Source organism: Penicillium roqueforti, assembly GCF_015533775.1.
Source record: "Penicillium roqueforti strain LCP96 04111 chromosome Unknown scaffold_01, whole genome shotgun sequence".
NCBI lineage: Eukaryota > Fungi > Ascomycota > Eurotiomycetes > Eurotiales > Aspergillaceae > Penicillium > Penicillium roqueforti.
The window spans coordinates 1,583,530-1,602,488 of NW_024067565.1; the positions used below are offsets into that span (position 1 = coordinate 1,583,530).

The 18,959-nt window shown below is 51.5% G+C and overlaps 4 protein-coding genes across 4 annotated transcripts; 2 read left to right on the forward strand and 2 right to left on the reverse strand.

Moving 5' to 3' along the window:
• Positions 1-361: 361 nt before the first annotated feature.
• LCP9604111_1034 (uncharacterized protein) lies at positions 362-2,894 on the reverse strand (the record flags this gene model as incomplete). Its single annotated transcript, XM_039074061.1, has 2 exons — positions 362-1,872; positions 2,834-2,894. 2 exons carry the CDS (start codon positions 2,892-2,894, stop codon positions 362-364), a joined length of 1,572 nt encoding a protein of 523 aa, XP_038933582.1.
• Positions 2,895-3,713: 819 nt separating this feature from the next.
• Positions 3,714-8,711, reverse strand: LCP9604111_1035 (PT repeat family protein; the record flags this gene model as incomplete). Its single annotated transcript, XM_039074072.1, has 2 exons — positions 3,714-4,087; positions 4,160-8,711. The coding sequence occupies 2 exons, from the start codon at positions 8,709-8,711 to the stop codon at positions 3,714-3,716; spliced, it is 4,926 nt and encodes a 1,641-aa protein (XP_038933583.1).
• A 3,609-nt stretch (positions 8,712-12,320) lies between these two features.
• On the forward strand, positions 12,321-14,870 carry LCP9604111_1036 (SLC26/SulP family anion transporter; the record flags this gene model as incomplete). Its single annotated transcript, XM_039074083.1, has 3 exons — positions 12,321-12,579; positions 12,636-12,781; positions 12,831-14,870. The coding sequence occupies 3 exons, from the start codon at positions 12,321-12,323 to the stop codon at positions 14,868-14,870; spliced, it is 2,445 nt and encodes an 814-aa protein (XP_038933584.1).
• A 3,259-nt stretch (positions 14,871-18,129) lies between these two features.
• On the forward strand, positions 18,130-18,582 carry LCP9604111_1038 (ATP synthase subunit C family protein; the record flags this gene model as incomplete). Its single annotated transcript, XM_039074095.1, has 1 exon — positions 18,130-18,582. The coding sequence occupies one exon, from the start codon at positions 18,130-18,132 to the stop codon at positions 18,580-18,582; it is 453 nt and encodes a 150-aa protein (XP_038933586.1).
• Positions 18,583-18,959: the final 377 nt, after the last annotated feature.

Sequence of the window (18,959 nt, forward strand, 5' to 3'; positions counted from 1 at the left end):
TTTTAATACAAAACTTTAACCTTCCAAACCTGGGCCCCTGGTCGCAAAAAACACAAAAACCTTTTTTTGTTTTTTTTTTTGGTTGTGTTTTTTTTTTTTTTTTTTTTTTTTGGTTTTTTTTTTTTTTTTTTTTTTCTGGTTGTACTTGCATCATGTTGAGCACTGGCATGGCTCGCAAGCAAGCGAGCTTACCTGCGAGCCCCCATCCTTGCCAGGCTCAACTGGGGGACACGCGGCCCGAAGGCTCCGCGGTCCGGATCGTGGAGATCCCGACCTCATTTGGCTGAGGCCGGGACAGAGTGTGAACGTCGGCGAGTGGGACGGGCACATCACCGACAGCATCCCGGGGGATGCGAATTCCCTAAGGAATGGTGGGCACAGAGGGGGCTGCCTCCCCCTCGGTGGTCTCCTTCGCGGAAGAAGAGCTGGCGGACTTCTTCGAGCCCCTCTTCTTCGACCGACGAGGAATCGAACTCTTTGCAGAGCTCGATCCTGGCGAAGTCATTGTCGCGGACGCCGCGACTGGTACTGGGGGAGCCGCCGTTGCTGGCGAAATTGCTCCAACCCCAGAGGACACACGAGTCCTCAGGGTCCCAGTGGGTGCAACGGTATCCCGTGCAGGCAAAGGGTTGGGTGGAAGAATCCTTTCCACGTCATCAGACATCTTGAGTCCGTGCTCATCTTGCAGGACTCGGAGAGCAGTGTTGCTGCGGATCAGCATCTGTCTCAAGTAGAGAAGCTGCTTTCCGTGGTCTTCAGTCTGAGACCCGATCTCCTCAATATCCTCGTCGATCTCTTTGTTCTTTCGACGTTGGTAGGCCAGGAATTGCTCATCGGGGTTGTCCGTTCCCCCGAGGCACATGTCGACTTTGGCACTCAGGTTACCGAAAGACGAGGTCAGCTCGTTGATGTCGCTGCGCATGTCGTGAACCACCTCCTTGATTTCGGCGACCTGTTCCTTGAGGTCGTGAACCTGCTCCTTGACGTCATCCACGTCAAGCTTCGCCTTGGTAACCTCGAAAGACATGTCAGACTGGCGCTCAAGTTGGGCATCCATTTGGTCCTTAATGTAGTCCCGGGTCACGGTAACAAAGTCATCGACTTTCTGTTCGAGCTTGTTGATGTTGTCGATCTTCTTTGACAGTCGCTGAATGTCTGTCTCATAACGATACTGAAGAGATCGAACAGCCTCAGGAAGATCTTTGAGAGTCAAGTTGGAACGTGGCACGGTGGTAAGACTGACACCGCTAGTGCGCTCCATGGAACTAAGACTGGGACGGTGCATGTCATCCCTTCTGAAGATGGGTGCGCGAGGGCTGGGTGTGTGAAGGTCGTATCTAGGAGACACGGGGAGTGGCTTGTTGTTGCCATCCGGAAAGTCAGGATTTCCAGCCATCTTGGGTGGAGATGGGGGAGCAGAACAAGAGCGAGGTTTGAATTCAGTCAGGGTGAGGTTGCCCGGTCGATTCTTCAGGATGGAGATTGGAAGAGGAGGGACAGGGGGGATGGAAGAAGAACGGAGAGTGGTAGCACGGAGAGAAGAACGAGAAGGGTGGGAAGAAAGGTGGGAGGGGAATTTTCCTTGTTGCTGTGCGAACGCGTTACGTTTGTTAAGCGAAGGCTCAGGCAGTTCCAAGGACTGCGAACTGCTGCCTGCGACACTGCCAGAAGGCAAACCAACCTTAGGATTGGTCGACTTGACAGGGGCAGACACTGGGACTGCAGTGACAGTCACGTCAGAACGGGGAGATGCCAGTGGGTTACACATGTCGGGCTCGTCGAATTGTACGATCTGGGAGAGGGTGCTGCGACGAGAACGAGACGAAGTTGCAGAGGAGGGAGTGTCAGGGCGGCCAGTACGGCCGCGGGGACCTTCCGAATCGGTGTCTGTTAGGAAATCAAGTGTCAGTGACTCATGTTAACCCTTCTTGCTTCGAAATAAACAGGAAGTGAAAGCCTTCAATTGACCATGTGAGACCAAAGTCATAGATATCTCTCATGTTTTTGAGTGTCTCTTTCTCTATCGTTTCTTTCGAGGCATATTCTATGAGCAAAGAATGATTCCTTTACCCACCGGACTTGCTTCTATAGAAAGGACCACCATAGAGAGGGGTTTGCCTGTACAGAGCCAAGCATCTGACCTCAAGGAATCAACCGCAATACCAAAGAAAGGAATATGATTCAAAGAACCGATCCATAGCTCAAGAAAGAGATCTGATTCAAAAGAATCATGCCGATTCTATAGCAAGGTACCCGATTCCCAGGAGCCAAGCTGATGTCCGATTCTGCAGGCAGAATGGCCCAATCCACCCTATTCTCAAGAACCGGCTCAATCTCACAGAGAAGAAACCCAATTCCCAAGAGCCAGGCTCAACCCCACAGAGAAGAGACCTGATTCCCAGAAGCGAGGCTCAATCCCATAAGGAGGAGGAGGAGACCTGATTATTGGGAGCCAGGCTCAGGCTCATAGGAAGACTAGGTTCCGATGAAAAGGGAAAAGGCCCAGTTCCATGGTGTGCTCGATAGACACGGGGCCCATGTCCACCGAAAGAGACACTCCATGAGGTAAAAGGCGATGAATGCTTCAAAAATGAAGGGAATCTACTAACCTTGACTTTTTCTCGCCATTTTCCTGATGTTTTCCAGAGCAAATGGTGAAAGTTGTGATAATGGTTGGGAGAAAAGAAGAAAAGGAAGACGTGTGTGTGGCAACAACAAGCGAAGAGGACAGGGTCAACAACCGCGGACACGTGCCCGAGAGACTATGATGACAACCACCATTGAAACCGAAGGGAAGGCACGGCTGCCTAAGACCTTATTATGGCTCATATACCCCATATCGAAGGAGCCTTCCACGTGGGCACTTCATGGCCCAGGTTCTCTGTATTTGACATACTCGAATCGAAGATACGGACACCAACACACCAGCAACGAAACGCAAAGGCAAAGAGAATCTCTACCTAAAGAAAGCTGGCAAAGTCGCAAGTCTATATACCAACTTTCTAACATGTTACGCATACACAAAAGCATAGTGAAGTGCAACAATCCAAGAACAAAGGAAGTCCAGCACATAGATACCAATACATGGGCAAAGAAACCAGAAGATTACAGGCAAACAAGCACAAAGACAGTTCAAGTAGAATTTATTCATCAAATTCATGTCATAAGTATACTGGATAAGTAGCAAGCCAGACAGATCCATCAAGAGCGGCCGGCAATGCCAACACCAACATAGCATTGGAGACAACAAAAGGAAATCATTAACCATAAGATGTAAGCAAAGCAAAGCAAAACGCAAATGAAATTCGTAAATATGAACCAGGAACAGATAATACAGGGGAATAAAATCAGTGAGTGGGTTGGGGGACACCCGGAGAGGTTTTATACTTCGTGGTGCCACGCACATCCCGTAATTCCACGGATATAGATCCTCGAACTTCCAAGGGCTCCTGGATACACGTGACCGTCACCGCCACCGCCTCCGGCAGTATCGAGAATCGACGGCTCAAGAATAACCCCAGAAGATCGCGAGAAAGGGCATGGCAAAAATCGCAATGAAAAACAAATTGCTGATCGAGCGTCAGTTAATCAGCTTGAAAACAGAATTTGCATCATGACCACAAATTTCTTCAACAGTGAGAGATAGGAGAGAGACACAAGGAAATAAAAACAGTTGGCTAGAAGACAAAGCACGGGAAAACACAAGATTCAGTCTAATTGGAGGCCTTGTGGCGACGGAAAGGTGAAAAGATGGCCCCAAAGAAATTCACAAAGACAGTGCGCAGGATTGCTTTGAGCCAGCTGTCAGGTGCACCATTTAGAGAAACAGCAGTCACTGACCGGTTCTGACTCGACGAGCGAGCATCCTCATCATTATTCTTTGGTGTAAGCGCATTGTCGGCATCAGGCTGAGCGTCGGATGCATTTGCAGCGGGTTCGGTAATTCCTTTGCTGGCCTCGGCGGCAGGCTGGGACTCGGTGGCACTTTCGACTGTCGCGACCGATGGTTGCTGGGTAGCCGTGGGCAGTTGGTCTGTAGAGGGTTGGTTGAGCTTGCTAAGAAGGGCTTCGCGGTCGCCAGCAAGAGCTGCAAGAGCGGGATCAGTTTCGAGAGATATGGCAGACGGTTGGTATGAAGTATAGAACGGTGTTGGCTTACCGTCTGTGGACTGTGCATCTGCTGCGGGAACCTGGGGCTGGGTCTCAGCCTTCGGAACGGATTCCTTGTCTGCATTGGTCTCTGCTGCAGTCTCGGATTCGTGGTGAGCAACAGCGGCCACGCTGGCGCCAGCAATGGCGGCAGCGACAGCAGCACCAGCACCAAGAATCTCGGTGCTGATGCCAGTATCCTCGGTGGCTTCGTCAGAGGCGGACCTAGCGGTCTCTTCTTGCTTGGCTTCGGGCTCAGTTGGTGCCGATGTTTCGATATCAGAGGTGGAGGGCTGAATCGACTCCTTCACATCAGATGTCTCAGCGACAATCTCGGGCTCGTCTGCATAGGAAATCGACTCAGAAATAGCCACAACATCGACCTCATTTGCAGAAATGGTCTCCACGACAAAAGTAGACTGTTCTAGGACCTCAGCGTTGGCATCCTCTTGTACGGGCTCTTCGACAACCTCAGCAACAACTGGCGCTTCGGCTGCAGCCTCTTCAGCAACGACGGCGGGCTGCTCGATGACAACTTCCTCCAGCACAGTTGTCTCGGGCTCGAGCTCCTTAGTAGATTCCTCCACTGGAGCTGCCTCGGGAGTTTGCTCCGCGGGAGCAGCAGCTTCAACGGGCTCTTCAACCTTCACAGGCTCTTCGGTAACCTGCTCCTCCACGACTGGTACTTCAGCAACTTCAATAGCCTGGATAGTGGGCTCAACAATGACGGGCTCAGTCACATCCTCGGCCTTATCAGTAGCTGGTGCCTCAGTAGCAGATTCTTCAACAACGGGTGCCACCTCGGGAGTCTGTTCGGGGACAGACTCAGCAGTAGACTCAGCTGCGGTTTCGAGAACAGCAATTGGCTCATCGATGGTCTTTTCTTCGACAACGGGAGTTTCAGCAACAGCGGGCTCGGCAATGACAGCCTCGGCCACGGCCACGGCCGCAGCAGCGGCAGCAACTTCAACAGCCTCTGAAACAGTGACTGGCTCATCCACGGGCTTCTCTTCGGCGACAGCAGGCTCAGCGTTTTGAGAAACAGGCTCTTCAACAGTGGCAGCGGCAGCAGTCTCGGTCTGCTCAGAGACGACTGGCTCAGCAACACCTTCAATCTCGGGTTGCTTCTTCTCGACCTTCTCGGCCTCGTCTGCAGTAACATCAGCGACGGTAGGAGCCTCGGTGGAAGACTTGATGGGCTCCTCGACGATAAGTTCCTTGGCGGACTCAACGGGAGTCTCTTCCACCACCGGCTCTGGGGCAGAGGTCTCAGCAACGGGCTCTTCGATGGCCTTGTCAGCAACGAGCTCTTCGGTTGTCTGCTCGGTTACTTCCTCAGGCTTGGTAGCTTCCGGCTGCTCAACGGCGACTTCCTTGGCAGTTTCAGCGGGGACAGTCTCCTCCACTGGTTCTTGCACAGACTCAATAGGAGTGGCGTTTTCCTCAACAATGGCGGCGGCAGCCTGAGGAATAGTAGCAGTAGATTCCTCAGTGACATGAGCAGCGGCAGCAGCTGCGGGAATGGCGGCGGTTTCAGTGGTCTCGGAAGCAGCGACAGACTCCTCAGTGAGAGTAGCGGCAGCAGCAGCCTCAGCAATGGCGGTCTCAACAACGGGAGACTCCTCAGGAGTCAATTCCTTAGTGGTTTCAACAACAGGCTCCGCCACAACTGGTTCCTCTGCTGCGGCCTGTTCGGTGGTCTCCTTGACAGACTCGACCTCAATAGGCTCCTGAGCCTTCTCAGCAGTGGCCTCCTCGGCGACAACGGTGGCAGGCTCTTCAATTGCTTCGGTGGTGGGCTCAGTGGTGGTTGTCTCCACGGCAGCAACCTCAGTGGGCTCCTCGACAGCAGATTCCTTGACAGCATCGACAGTCTGCTCGGGAATGGGCTCAGCAATCTCGGTCTCCTTGATTGGCTCAGCAGTCGATTCCTCAGTGACAGGTTGCTCAACGGGAGTCTCTTCAGCCACCTCCTTGGTAGGCTCGGAAACCTCGACAGTCGGCTCCACAGCAGTTGCCTCTGAAGCAATTTCTGGAACAGCAACGGTGGTGTCAGCACTGTTCTCGGCCTCCACCTCCACAGTCGGTTCCTGGACAGCCTTCTCGGTTACTGGCTCCTCGGCAGGCTTGGACTCTTCCACGGCTGCTTCGGTGGCGGGGGTATCCTGGACGGTTTCAGGGACGACAATGGTGGATTCTTCCACCGCGGGGGTTTCTTCGACAGCTTCGGGAGCAGCATCGACGGCCTTTTCCGCGGCGAGAGGCTCAGCAACCTCCTCAACCTTGGATTCTTCGACTACGGGGGTCTCTTGAACGGTCTCGGGGGTAGCCTCGACAGTTTTGGATTCGTCCACGGCGGGAGTTTCTTCGACGATAGGCTCTGCGATAGTCTCAGGAATAGCCTCGACGGGCTTGGATTCTTCCACGGCAGCTTCAGCGGCGGGAGTCTCCTCGACAACCGGTTCAGCAACGGTTTCGGCAACAGACTCGGCGGGCTTCGACTCTTCTGTGGCGGATTCAGCGGTGGGCTTTTCTTCGGTGATAGCCTCTGCGACAGTTTCAGGAGCAGCCTCGGTGGTCTTTTCTTCAGTAGTAGGCTCTTCCTTGGTAATAGGCTCAGCAACCTCCTCGACCTTGGATTCCTCAACTGCGGGTGTCTCCTGGGCGATTTCAGGGGCAGCCTCGACGGGCTTGGATTCTTCCACGGCGGGAGTTTCTTCGATGACAGTTTCTGCAACAGTTTCAGGGGTAGCCTCGACAGCCGTTTCCTCAGGAATGGGCTTCTCCTCAGTGGTAGGTTCAGCAACCTCGACGGCCTTAGATTCTTCCACAGCGGGGGTTTCGGAGGCGGTCTCGACAGCTTTTTCTTCGCTAGCAGGTGTAGCAACCTCCTCAGCCTTAGATTCTTCCACAGCAGGCTCGGCGACAGTCTCAGAAATGGTCTCAACGGGCTTTGATTCTTCCAAGACAGCTTCAGCGGTGGGGGTCTCCTCGGCGACAGTCTCGGGGACGACTTCGCCAGTCTTTTCCTCTGCGGTGGTTTCTATGACAGGCTTCGATTCTTCAACTGCGGGCGACTCCTGGACGATTTCAGGAATAGGCTCCTCGGCCTTGGATTCTTCCACAGCGGGGGTTTCGGAGGCGGTCTCGACAGCCTTTTCTTCAGCAGGTGTAGCAACCTCTTCGGTCTTGGATTCTTCCACGGCGGGAGTTTCTTCGACAAGCTCTGCGACAGCAACAGGAGCGTCCTCGACAGCCTTTTCTTCCACGGCAGGCTTCTCCTCGGTGATGGGCTCAGCAACCTCAGCCTGGGATTCTTCAGCGCTAGGGGTCTTTTCGGTGACAGTCTCGGGGACGGCCTCGATGGCCTTTTCTTCTGTGGCGTTTTCGGCTGTTTCTGCGGAAGGCTTCGATTCCTCAACGGCGGGCGACTCCTGTGCAATTTCAGGAACAACCTCCTCGGTCTTGGATTCCTCCACGGCGGGAGTTTCTTCGACGGCCTTTTCTTCAGTGGCAGGCGTCTCGATTAGATCGGCAACCTCAACCTTGGGTTCTTCGACGGGAGTCTCCTGGGCGATTTCAGGAATAGCCTCCTCGGCCTTGGATTCTGAAACAGCTGGAGTCTCTTCGACGATAGGCTCTGCGACAGCCTCGGTAGTCTTTTCTTCCGTGGCAGCTTCAGTGGTAGGCTCGGAAACTTCCTCAGCCTTGGATTCTTCGACAGCGGGCGCCTGGGCGATTTCAGGAACAGCTTCCACAGTCTTCGATTCCTCCATGGCGGGAGTCTCTTCGACGACAGGCTCTGCGATGGTTTCAGGAGTAGTGTCGACGGGTTTTGATTCTTCCACGGCAGTTTCAGTGGCAGTCTCTTCCTTGGCAGCTTCAGGAACGGCCTCGACAGTCTCTGACTCTTCCTTGGTAGGTTCAGTGATATCCTCCACCGCCTTGGATTCTTCCACGACAGCTTCGGCAGGCTGCTCAACGGCAGCCTCAGCGGAAGTGGCCTCGGTAGCCGTTTCCTCGATGGTAGGCTTCTCTTCGGTGGTAGGCTCCTCCTCGACAGTCTTGATTTCTGCCGCGGGAGGCTCTTCGGCGATCGGCTCGGCGGCGACTTCAGGAACGGCCTCGGCAGTCTTTAGCTCGTCCGTGATAGGCTCAGCAACCTCGGGTTCTACATTGGTGGAAGCGACAGGCTTTTCCTCCACCACTGGCTCGGCAGCGGGCGCAGCTGCCTTGGGAGCTTCGACTGGTGATTCCTCCACGGGCTCGGCAGAATTTTCTCGCGTCGAAGCAGCCAGGGAGCTAATACTCTCCTGTCTCTTTTGCTGCTTCTTCTTTGCCTTCTTGGCCTTCTTCCTTTCCGCGGCGGTCAAGGGGACCTCGGGTTGGGTTGCATCTTTGGATTGTGGTGCTGTGGAGTCGAGCGAGGCAGTCGATTCGCTCAGATCTGCCTTGGTCGCGCTGGCAGTGGATTTCTCATCTGAGAAAGAAATTGGTTCAACTGGTGCATCTGTTGGCAGCACATGGCTTTCCGGGATCAGTGGCTCTTGCACGCTGGCCATGGTTTATTTCGTTTCAAGGTCGTAATGTCGTAAAAAGATGATGGATGGGATATTAGGAGATTGGGGGTTTTTCACAATTTGACCAGCAAAGATTTAACGCTAGATTTATCGTGTACAGAAAACACAAGCTCACAGAGCAAAAGGGCAATGGATTATTGTGAGAGTATGGGAGGAGGGGAAAAAGGCAGAAAAAAATCTCAGCCCAAAATGTACAAAAAAAAAAAGGCCCGTCACGGCACAGCTCACAGTGGGGAAACAGTTGGCATAGTGACTACATGGCGCCTTTCCTCTTTGGTCTTTTCGTCTTTCACCTCTGGAGCATCGCTGGAGCTCGACGTCCAATGGCCGCTCGTACTTTGCGCGCTCTTTCATCCGGCTCTCCACTTCCAATATGCGGTGAAGCTGGCCGAGGTTTATTGTTTGACCTTCTCGCTTTTTGCTTCTTCTGGCGGTGCAACCGTATGATATACAGTCGGTGGACTATCTTGATACAACATCTGCCTCGTTTCCCCTCCTTCTGGTGGCACAGTCCAAACGACAACCCCGTCAATCGAACCCGAATTGGGCGCTAAAAAAGCGTCGACCCCCAATTGATAAACCGGCGCCAATGGCAGGCCGCAAGGTTCTTATCCACCTGTCATATGGTCCTTGAGTCATTATTGCAGTGATCCCCAAAATAAAAGGACAACATATGGTGGATGTTCCATTTTCAATAGTTTCTCCACGGATTGGCTGATGTTTTTTTTTCTCTGGCTCAGGGCCCATATATGCGGAACACTACGGATCGCCATTCTATTATTTCTCCGTACGACGCAGCGCCCAATTTCAAGGATCCGGAATCTACAGATTTCGCAAAAGCTCGTGCCTCACACTAGTAGCTCTCGTGCATTGCGTGCTGCGTGCGACCTCCCTAAGCTTGGGCCTCCGAAGCCGCTTTTCCGGCTCAAAGCACAAGCACATAGCTGCAGTAATCTGCACTGGCCTGAGCTTTCTGCAGTTCCTAGGAAGACTGAACTTTTGTATTCCACCGACTTTCGTCTACTCCGTAGTTCGTCCCAGCAGATATATATACGCGGGTGTGGTCGGCTTCCCGGTCCCGAAGCGGACTCCGCAGGAGAGGCCAATCTAACGGAGTAAAAATAGTATACGGAGGAGTTGGACCAGATTGAACCCGAGTGTTGGTCTTGTTCTCCTTTTCAAACCCCACTAGTCTCCTCCCGGGGGGGAATTATCGGCTATCGTTGCCTAGGTAAAATCAAGTCTGGTTAGTGGAGTATATGCGGAGGCGGAAGATTAAGGGGAGCTTGTATACGATATATAAATATGAGGTTGGTTTTGATACCGAATGCTTATACCAGGTGTCTCCATATCGACTAATTTTAACCTATTGAGCAAGTTCCTCACTAATGTCTATGCTTACACTCAGACCAACATAATTAGGGCTTTCCCTCATTAGGCATTTATTAGGTAAGTCTAGCCCAAGTGCTCAGCTGCCTATTTGGGAAGGTACGATGCGGTCAGAGAACGAAGGTTAATTTTCCTCTTGGCATAATGTTTAGACGGGACAACGAATAATTATTGTGTATAACTAGCAAAGATGTAGAAGCTACCTGACCATATGTACTAGAAAACGATACAAATATCAAGGCCATCAGCCACAAATAGCTACTTCCTCCTCTTCTCTTCTTTCCAAACACCCTTTCATATCAAACACTGCCTCGTCTTCAGGGCCGAGGTATTTCCCTAGGGTCTGTGTATAATGTTATGATTGAAAAAGAATCAAGACTAAAAAATGAAAGAAGTCATCGCCTGAGATCCAACGGGATGGATGGGGATCCAAGAGGCAGTGCATCAAAGTCACCAACGGCGGCCATCCACTTCTTTATACTGAGCAGTGTCATTTCTCAGGGAAATGAGCTTTCAGCCAGGCTAGCGACATCAACTGCACAACTAACAGCCATACTTCAACCGGAGCCCCAGTGTCCATAAGAACAGACGGCCCGACTATACATTGAGTTTCTCGTGCATTAGTACCATATAAGCAGCAGCCGCTCTTGAGCTAGTGGATACTCAGGATCACCCGTGCTTTCGAGACCAAGAGGTCTCCGCATCGTTTGAGCATACGCTTGGCAATCAGGGACTCAAGGGTATGGTCAAACTCCCACTTGTGAGACACAAGACTCGCTGAGGACAAGATGCTATCGTTCTGAAGGACGATGGAAATAGTCTCTCTTATGCATGGAATGCGGCTGTAATTGTCGCGGGTCGATGAGACAACAAGTGGAACCGAAACCCCTTTAAACCATTCCATGGCGGCATTGAAGATCAACGCCGCGGGAACCATGCTAATGTACGCCTTAGCTCATGACCCGTAGCCCACCTAGGTGGGTAGGCCGTTTCTGGTGCTTGGTCAACCCATAAATCCGGGGCTGGGGCCCCAACTTTAGCCAAGATCGTTAGTCAACTCTTGTCATTACGGAGCAGATATTAGTTTTGATAGGCCATCTTTTGTCACAGAGCCAGATTTGTTCTTCACCCTCCGTGGTTTGCAAGATCCTCGTGAATATTAGACGCAGTACAGGTATTTCTAAAGTCGGAAGGAGCCTTGCCATGTATGAGAGACTTGTCCACGAGCTTATGAATTCTGACAACGAGGAGCATTGGTTTCTGATGGGGATATCAATATCACCAGAGTATCGTGGTTAGATATGGCCGGTTGCAATGGTGAAGGCAAGTGGCCGCTCAAATTATGTTGTTTGTATGTACTACCAGCGGAGGAATAGCTGAATATCCCGGACCGGCGAAAATGCAAGGATCCTTACTCAGCAAAGGAGCTCCCGGTCCGACCAGGAGGTGTTTTGACGCTAAACCCAAACTGGCAAGGCTAACCCGAAAAGGAAGCCATTCCATGTTTGTGGGGTAGCTCAGGTACCCGCTTCTCTCCACCTTCGCCACAGGCACAGAACTGTCGACCACGGAGTATATAGGGGCAATTCATATTCTCGGGGAATTCAGGAAGGCTGGAGAGTATTATAGGTCGAATGCGATGGGGACAAAGGGGTGATAGCACGTTCCACAAGAAGTCCCACACCGAAGGCACATAATTGACACGCAACTAATTCCAGGCAGCAGAGTTAATCGAGGAATAAGTGCATAAGACTATAATACATGCTCCAGAACATACAACATAACATACAACATGTAAATCAGAGATCAGCCCTATCCGGGGTGGGTCCAAGCGGTCAGCCCTACGAGAATTTGATCGACGCTTTCCTACTGATCTCCCACATTTTATTCTCTCCTATTATTTCTCTCCAGAGTGACTGTCAACTCCCACATCTGACGTGAGAATGACCTACTATCAAGACCTGCTGTGATTGGTCAGAGTCAATTGTTTTGGTCAATCAACACTAAAAGCACGACATCGCGTACCGAAGTATATGAGCCATCAGCCCTATGGTTCGGGCCTTATGGACGCAATATGGCTATCATTACTAGCCATTCCCCTTTTCTTCTTTCTTCTTCAACTCCTCTTCTCTATAGCAATCTGGCGAGCCGCTGGTTGTGACCCTCTAGACTACAAAGAGCCGGAAAAGACCCGACGCAACAATGGCGGAGACTATCTCGACTCGAGTCGGTCACGCTTTCGCAAAGCTTTTACGTATTGATTTGAGTCCAATTCCCTCGGTCGTCGGAGATGACACCAGGACTTATGGCTATTACGAGTGTGAGCCTACGGTGGGCGACTGGTTTCGAGGTCATACACCTACCGCTCCTCAAGTTCGTCGCTACGTTTGGGGCCTCTTTCCTTTCCTCCATTGGATCGGGTATTACAACGTGCAATGGCTGATTGGGGATCTCGTGGCAGGTGAGAAACTCCATTTGAATAGTCAAATACAGATACTAATCTGCAGCTCTTGACAGGCATTACTGTTGGCGCCGTGGTCACTCCACAGGGTATGGCATACGCTGAGCTAGCCAAGCTGCCCCCAGAGTACGGTCTCTATTCTTCGTTCATGGGGGTCTTGATCTATTGGTTCTTCGCAACGTCCAAGGACATCACTATTGGGGTAGGATCAGTCCGTTCTTTCCTGGGAAACAAACACCTAACACTCTCAGCCCGTGGCGGTCATGTCTACGCTCATGGGTTCAATCATCATCAGGGTTCAAGCAGTTCACCCCGAAATATCTCCACCGGTCCTTGCTTCCGCTCTGGCCATCATTTGCGGTGCGATCGTGTTATTCCTCGGATTGCTGCGTCTTGGCTTCATCGTCGACTTCATTCCCCTTCCTGCTATCACCGCTTTCATGACTGGGTCCGCCATCAATGTTTGTGCAGGTCAAGTGAAGACAGTCCTCGGGGAGAAAGCGCATTTCTCTACGCGTGGGGCAACCTATAAGATCATCATTGATACGCTGAAGCATCTCCCATCCGCTCGGATGGACGCTGCTATGGGTCTCACAGCGTTGGCAATGTTATATGGTATACGGTCTGCGTGCAACTACGGAACGAGGAAGCAGCCCCACAAGGCCAAGCTGTTCTTCTTTCTGTCGACATTGCGCACTGCCTTTGTCGTTCTCTTCTACACCATGATCAGCGCTGCGGTCAATCTCCATCGACGCGACCATCCTGCCTTCAAGCTACTCGGTAATGTCCCCCGCGGATTCAAGGCTGCAGGAGTTCCCAAAATAGATATTCCAATTATCAAGGCATTTCTTGGTGAGCTCCCTGCGGCTGTGATTGTTCTGCTGATTGAGCATATTGCTATCTCGAAATCATTCGGTCGTGTCAACAACTATACCATTGACCCATCGCAGGAGTTTATTGCAATTGGCATATCGAACCTACTCGGTCCGTTCTTGGGTGCATACCCAGCTACAGGTTCATTCTCCCGAACTGCTATCAAAGCAAAGTGCGGCGTACGAACTCCCCTCGCGGGTGTGATCACTGCCGTTGTCGTCCTTCTTGCCATTTATGCGCTGCCTGCCTTGTTCTTCTTCATTCCCAAATCGTCCTTGTCGGCCGTGATCATCCACGCAGTAGGAGATCTCGTTACACCGCCGCGTATCACCTATCAATTCTGGCGTGTATCTCCAATTGACGCACTCATCTTCTTCATGGGCGTTATCGTGATCATATTCTCAACCATCGAGACCGGAATTTACTGCACAATCGCCGTCTCACTAGCAGTACTCCTTTTCCGACTTGCCAAAGCCCGGGGTCAATTCCTGGGATACATTCAGGTCCATTCAGTCGTGGGTGACCATATCCTCAACGCATCCCAGGGGGACCCAAACACAGAATTCGAAGATGATACCGAAGGATCTCGAAGAATCTACCTCCCAACCGAGCATGACGGTGGCACAAACCCCCGAATCAAGATCCACCAGCCAGCCCCAGGAATCTTCATCTACAGAGTCTCCGAAGGATTCAACTACCCCAATGCAAACCACTACACAGACCACCTAGTCAGCCACATCTTCAAAGCGACCCGGCGCACAAACCCACAAGCATGGGAAACAACAGGCGACAGACCCTGGAACGACCCTGGTCCAACCCGCGCCGAACGCAAACTTCTTCTGTCGGAGGAAGCACCCACTTCCCCACTCCCAACTCTGCGCGCTATAATTCTCGATTTCGCCGCCGTCAACAACGTAGACGTCACATCCGTGCAGAACCTCATCGACGTCCGCAACCAGCTTGACCGTTGGGCATCCCCAGACAGCGTGCAGTGGCACTTTGCGAACATCCACAACAAATGGACGAAGCGTGCTCTCGCAGCCGCCGGCTTCGGGTTCCCCACCGTCTCAGATGGGACAGGTCCTCGATGCCAGAGGTCGATCTTTAATGTTGCGGAGATATTGGATGGCGGACTACCTGCGTTAGTAACTCAGTCTCAAGTCGGCGGGTTGGAGGAATGGTCAAAGGACTTGGAAGTTGGCCTGAATGTGCAGGAGAGCAGTGCCTCGTCGGTGATGGATGTCACTGAGGATAATATCCAGGTTGTGCAGACTGGTGAGAGTACGAAGGTTAATACCCATCGTCGTCGCGGTCGATCTGGTGTCGGTACTTGTATGGCGGCCGTTGATGGAATCAACCGGCCTTTCTTCCATGTGGACCTGACTAGTGCTCTGAAGAGTTCTATGGCTGATTCTTAGGATGCAGATGCTGGCTTGCTTTCCGTTTAATACTTGCTCGCTTTCTTTAACTGGCTTTAGCCCTTATTAGGGAGAACTTCAATCTAATGAATAAGCCTATATAGCTCTTGAATTTATCAATTCAACATGGATTATTTCAAGCTGCAATTTGACTAGGCATCCAACAACTTTTTATATACCTGTTATCTACGCTACAGTCAGTTTATTCACCGGAACTCTGCTGGGAAATCCCTCTGAGTTGTAGAGCTCAAGACTGACGGTGTCGGATCTCGATCGCGCAGATCGAAAACTAGTCCTAATGGCGTATAGCTAGTGGATTCCGATGATCTTATCTGTGGCTGAAGAACGGTCATGTGCACAGCTCCAAAGCACGAATTACTACCTACAACCTACTCCGTAGACTGACTTAGAGTGTGTAACTATATCATATAGAATGCTTAAGAGGATAGATCGTTCGCAACCTGAAATAATGCATCTCCGCCATCCATAGCATTGCCAATTAACAATGCCGAGGCAAACATGTACGTTGTACACGCGACCAGCAACCAATGTTTTCAATCCCGGAAAGATGAAACACACAAACAATAATTTCCAGTAAACGCGCTGGTTCATATTCCCTTTCCGGGATGAGACTGACGCATCTCACGGCATTGACTCGGAATACCCTCGGTATCCGATGCATCCGTATCCGTCGAGCAGGAGCAGCTAGCTCCCAACAAAATCAATCTACAGCTACAGGAAGCATTTCGCTTCGCGCCGGAATCCCCACTGCCCGGTACCGGATCTGGCCGGTCTGGTACAACATACCAGCATGTACATATATCCGCAGCTTGAAGATAGGGGACAGGAACGTGGGTCTGTGACGGAACGCGTCGAAGGCTACGATATACGCAATGACCGGTCTACATATGTTGTGGGCAAGACACCAGGGCCGTCTGTGGCGGGGGCGGTGAATATTGACGTGTGTTTCGCTGACAGCGTGAGCGCGAGCCTGAGGTGGCTGTTGTTACGGCCTGGATCGTGCCTGAAACGTGTTTCGTACTCGGTGTGGTTGCTGGGATCAGACCGCGTTGATCGAGGGACGTGTGCAGGCCAGACAGTCGGTGCGAGAGTCGATGTTTTCGGGCAGATCCGGGAGGGCGTGGAAAGTGAGCGCGGTAGATTGTCGTTCCTGGGATCATAAGCCGCGGCTCATGGTTTCGTTCTCGAGGCTCGCGTTGGGTTATGGGAATATATTTGGTGATTTGGGTATGTAGTAGTACTGCGCGGGCTTTGAATCCGTGGGGGCGGATAACTATATCGACGGAAGAATAATGGCTTATGCGCTGTCCAGCGCATCAGCTGCGAGTAGCGAGTAGCGCTGGCGCTAGGGCCGTCGGTGCATGTGTTTCTTTTTCAGCCGAGGGCGTGAGTGCGGTTGTGCGGTTCAAGGGAAGGAAGAGTTGACTACGAGTTCTAACCACCGGGGGGCACATTTGCTCTTATGTTAGAATAGAGAGAGTGGATATAGTTTGAGAAAGAGACTAAGCTATGGATACTGTGTGTGTCTTATGCCATTACGGCAATACTGCGTACACGAGTGTACAGGCGCTGAGGCTATACAATATACGATGCCAAGTGGCCTCTCGCATGACCTCACGGGCAGGTCAATGATGAGTTGATGAGTCGCCGAGTTGAGTATTACCGTACCGTATTGGTATTTACCCGATTACACCCGGACGGGGCCGTCTTCACTTATACAACAGTTCTGTTCTTATTCTTTTTCTTCTTCTTCTTTACTCAATTGCTGTAGTCAATTGCAATTGCAATAACTGTAACCATTATTATTTCCAATTCCTATGTTGTATGTTATATGTATATCAACCGCGTTGATAGCTAGAACACGTAACTGCACCCTGAATCGAGCTTGTGTGGGTCCGCCAAGCTGCGACCAACCGAAATTCCCAAAAATCGAATTTCCGGGAGAAACGCGAAGAGCCTCTGGTTAGCCCGTTTGGGATGCTTGAATTCGGTGCAGATGCGACGGGGGTAGGTCGGTCTATATAAGGGTCTCGCACCCCGTTCAAATGGCTGAATGGCCGTTTACCGTTACTGCAAAGGTTCTGTAATCTTCTTTAGGGCAATCCGGAAAGACCAGATTTCACTGCGATAGCCGGATTACGGCGGATCGTAAATCCAAGAAGTGGAGCTGCGAAAGCAAGGACACGACAACCGGGTTTTGGTTATGTTTTGGTTTTTTTGGTTTTCGTTTCCTTGCTTATGGCGTTTCCAATCTTCTGCCTCGTCCCCCCCTGCTATATATCTACTTAAGAATCCAACTCCTGCAGGTCCGATGCATGGCTTTTACCTCCCTCGGCAAGCCTGGGGAGGATACCGAAGCTGTTCGGAGTACCGGATCCGTACAGAATTACGTATTTTCCAAATATGACCACTCGGTGAGGTGGATTCCCGAGGGACGAAGGGGGAGACGATATCCACCTCATCCACATTATTTGGCTCCTTTCAGCCGGTGGTTGCCCAGTGACTCCGTAGTTGGTGGACCTGGAATCCGAGTCGGGCCGGTTTGGGTGACGCCGGGAACAAATCCAAGAGAGATAGTGGGCCCGAGAGGATTATGATTGGAGGAGAGGAGCTTGGAGGTGGATCGACCCACCAGATTGGAACATGCTTAAGATCCACCGCAAGGGTTGGATTATTGTGATTTTGATTTTACGATTTTATTATTTTATAATTACAACTTGTATTTCCATTTTCTTCTCATGTTATCCCTTTGTGCAATTCGATTCTACAATTGGTATCCGTACACCGTACTCCCTAGGTCCAATATATTCCATGTACATGCTAGGTATACCGCTAAACCTTGAAACCCCATGCAGGGGATATAGATAACTCAGACCCATACCCTTCGACGAATCACACCCAGTGGACCCAGTTGGAACAATACCCGACTGATCCCGACAGGTCGCAATACGCGGTAAGAATGCCCATTACACGCCCATACGCACCCCCAGCATTCCTCACGGTGTATTCTGCGTATCAGTCCACGCACAACTTAGGGCTTTTTTCTTACCTTACACAGACACTAAGACCGACTAGGAGGCGGACGGGCGAAAATTTGGCCGTAGAGTATTTATGTCCTAGTGAGTGCCGTCTCCCGTAGTTTCCCAGCTTTTTCTCCCTGAAAAGTCCATCTCTCTCCTCTTTCTTTCTTTCTCCTCTCTTCCACCCACCCTATAATTCTATAAACCCATCCATCGCAATGGCCACCTCTCGTGTCTTCGCCTCCCGCATGGCCTCGGTCATGGCCCAGACCTCCAAGGTCGCCCGCCCTGCTGCCCGCTTCCAGCTCAACGCTGCCACCAAGCGCACCTTCACCCAGAAGGCCCCCGCCTTCGGTGCCCCCAAGCGCATCCAGTCGCCCACTCTCCTCCAGGCCAAGGCTTTCCAGACTGCCGCCCGCCGCCAGTACTCCTCCGAGGTCGCCTCCGCCATGGTTGAGGTCTCCAAGAACATCGGTATGGGTTCCGCCGCCATCGGTCTCGGTGGTGCCGGTATCGGTATCGGTCTCGTCTTCGCCGCTCTCCTCATGAGTGTCTCCCGCAACCCTGCCCTCCGTGGCCAGCTCTTCTCCTACGCCATTCTCGGCTTTGCCTTCGTCGAGGCCATGGGTCTCTTCGATCTCATGGTTGCCATGATGTGCAAGTACGTCTAAATTATCTACGACTCGGGTTTTCGGATTCTTGGAAAAATGTCATCAAAACAAGGATTTTGGGTTTTTTGAGAGAATCTCTTTTTCTGCCGGGGAGGGTATTTGGTCGTGATGTATTACCATGTACTACTTTCAGCGTCATCTACAACACTTTTCTTTCTGTACATATAGAGTCCTATATGGCCCATCGACCATCCAACCTATCAAAGAGCCAAACGAAAAACTCTGTGTGTTGCGTCTGACGGCCGTATAATATTCTCTTTCCTTTTCCTAGTTCTTCCCCATGGGGTGAGATTGTATGTATAACGCCTGAATGAGTTACTTTGCTCCCAAGCTCAGAACTCCACGTAGACAAGCTAAAAGCTATAAACCCGGGGCGA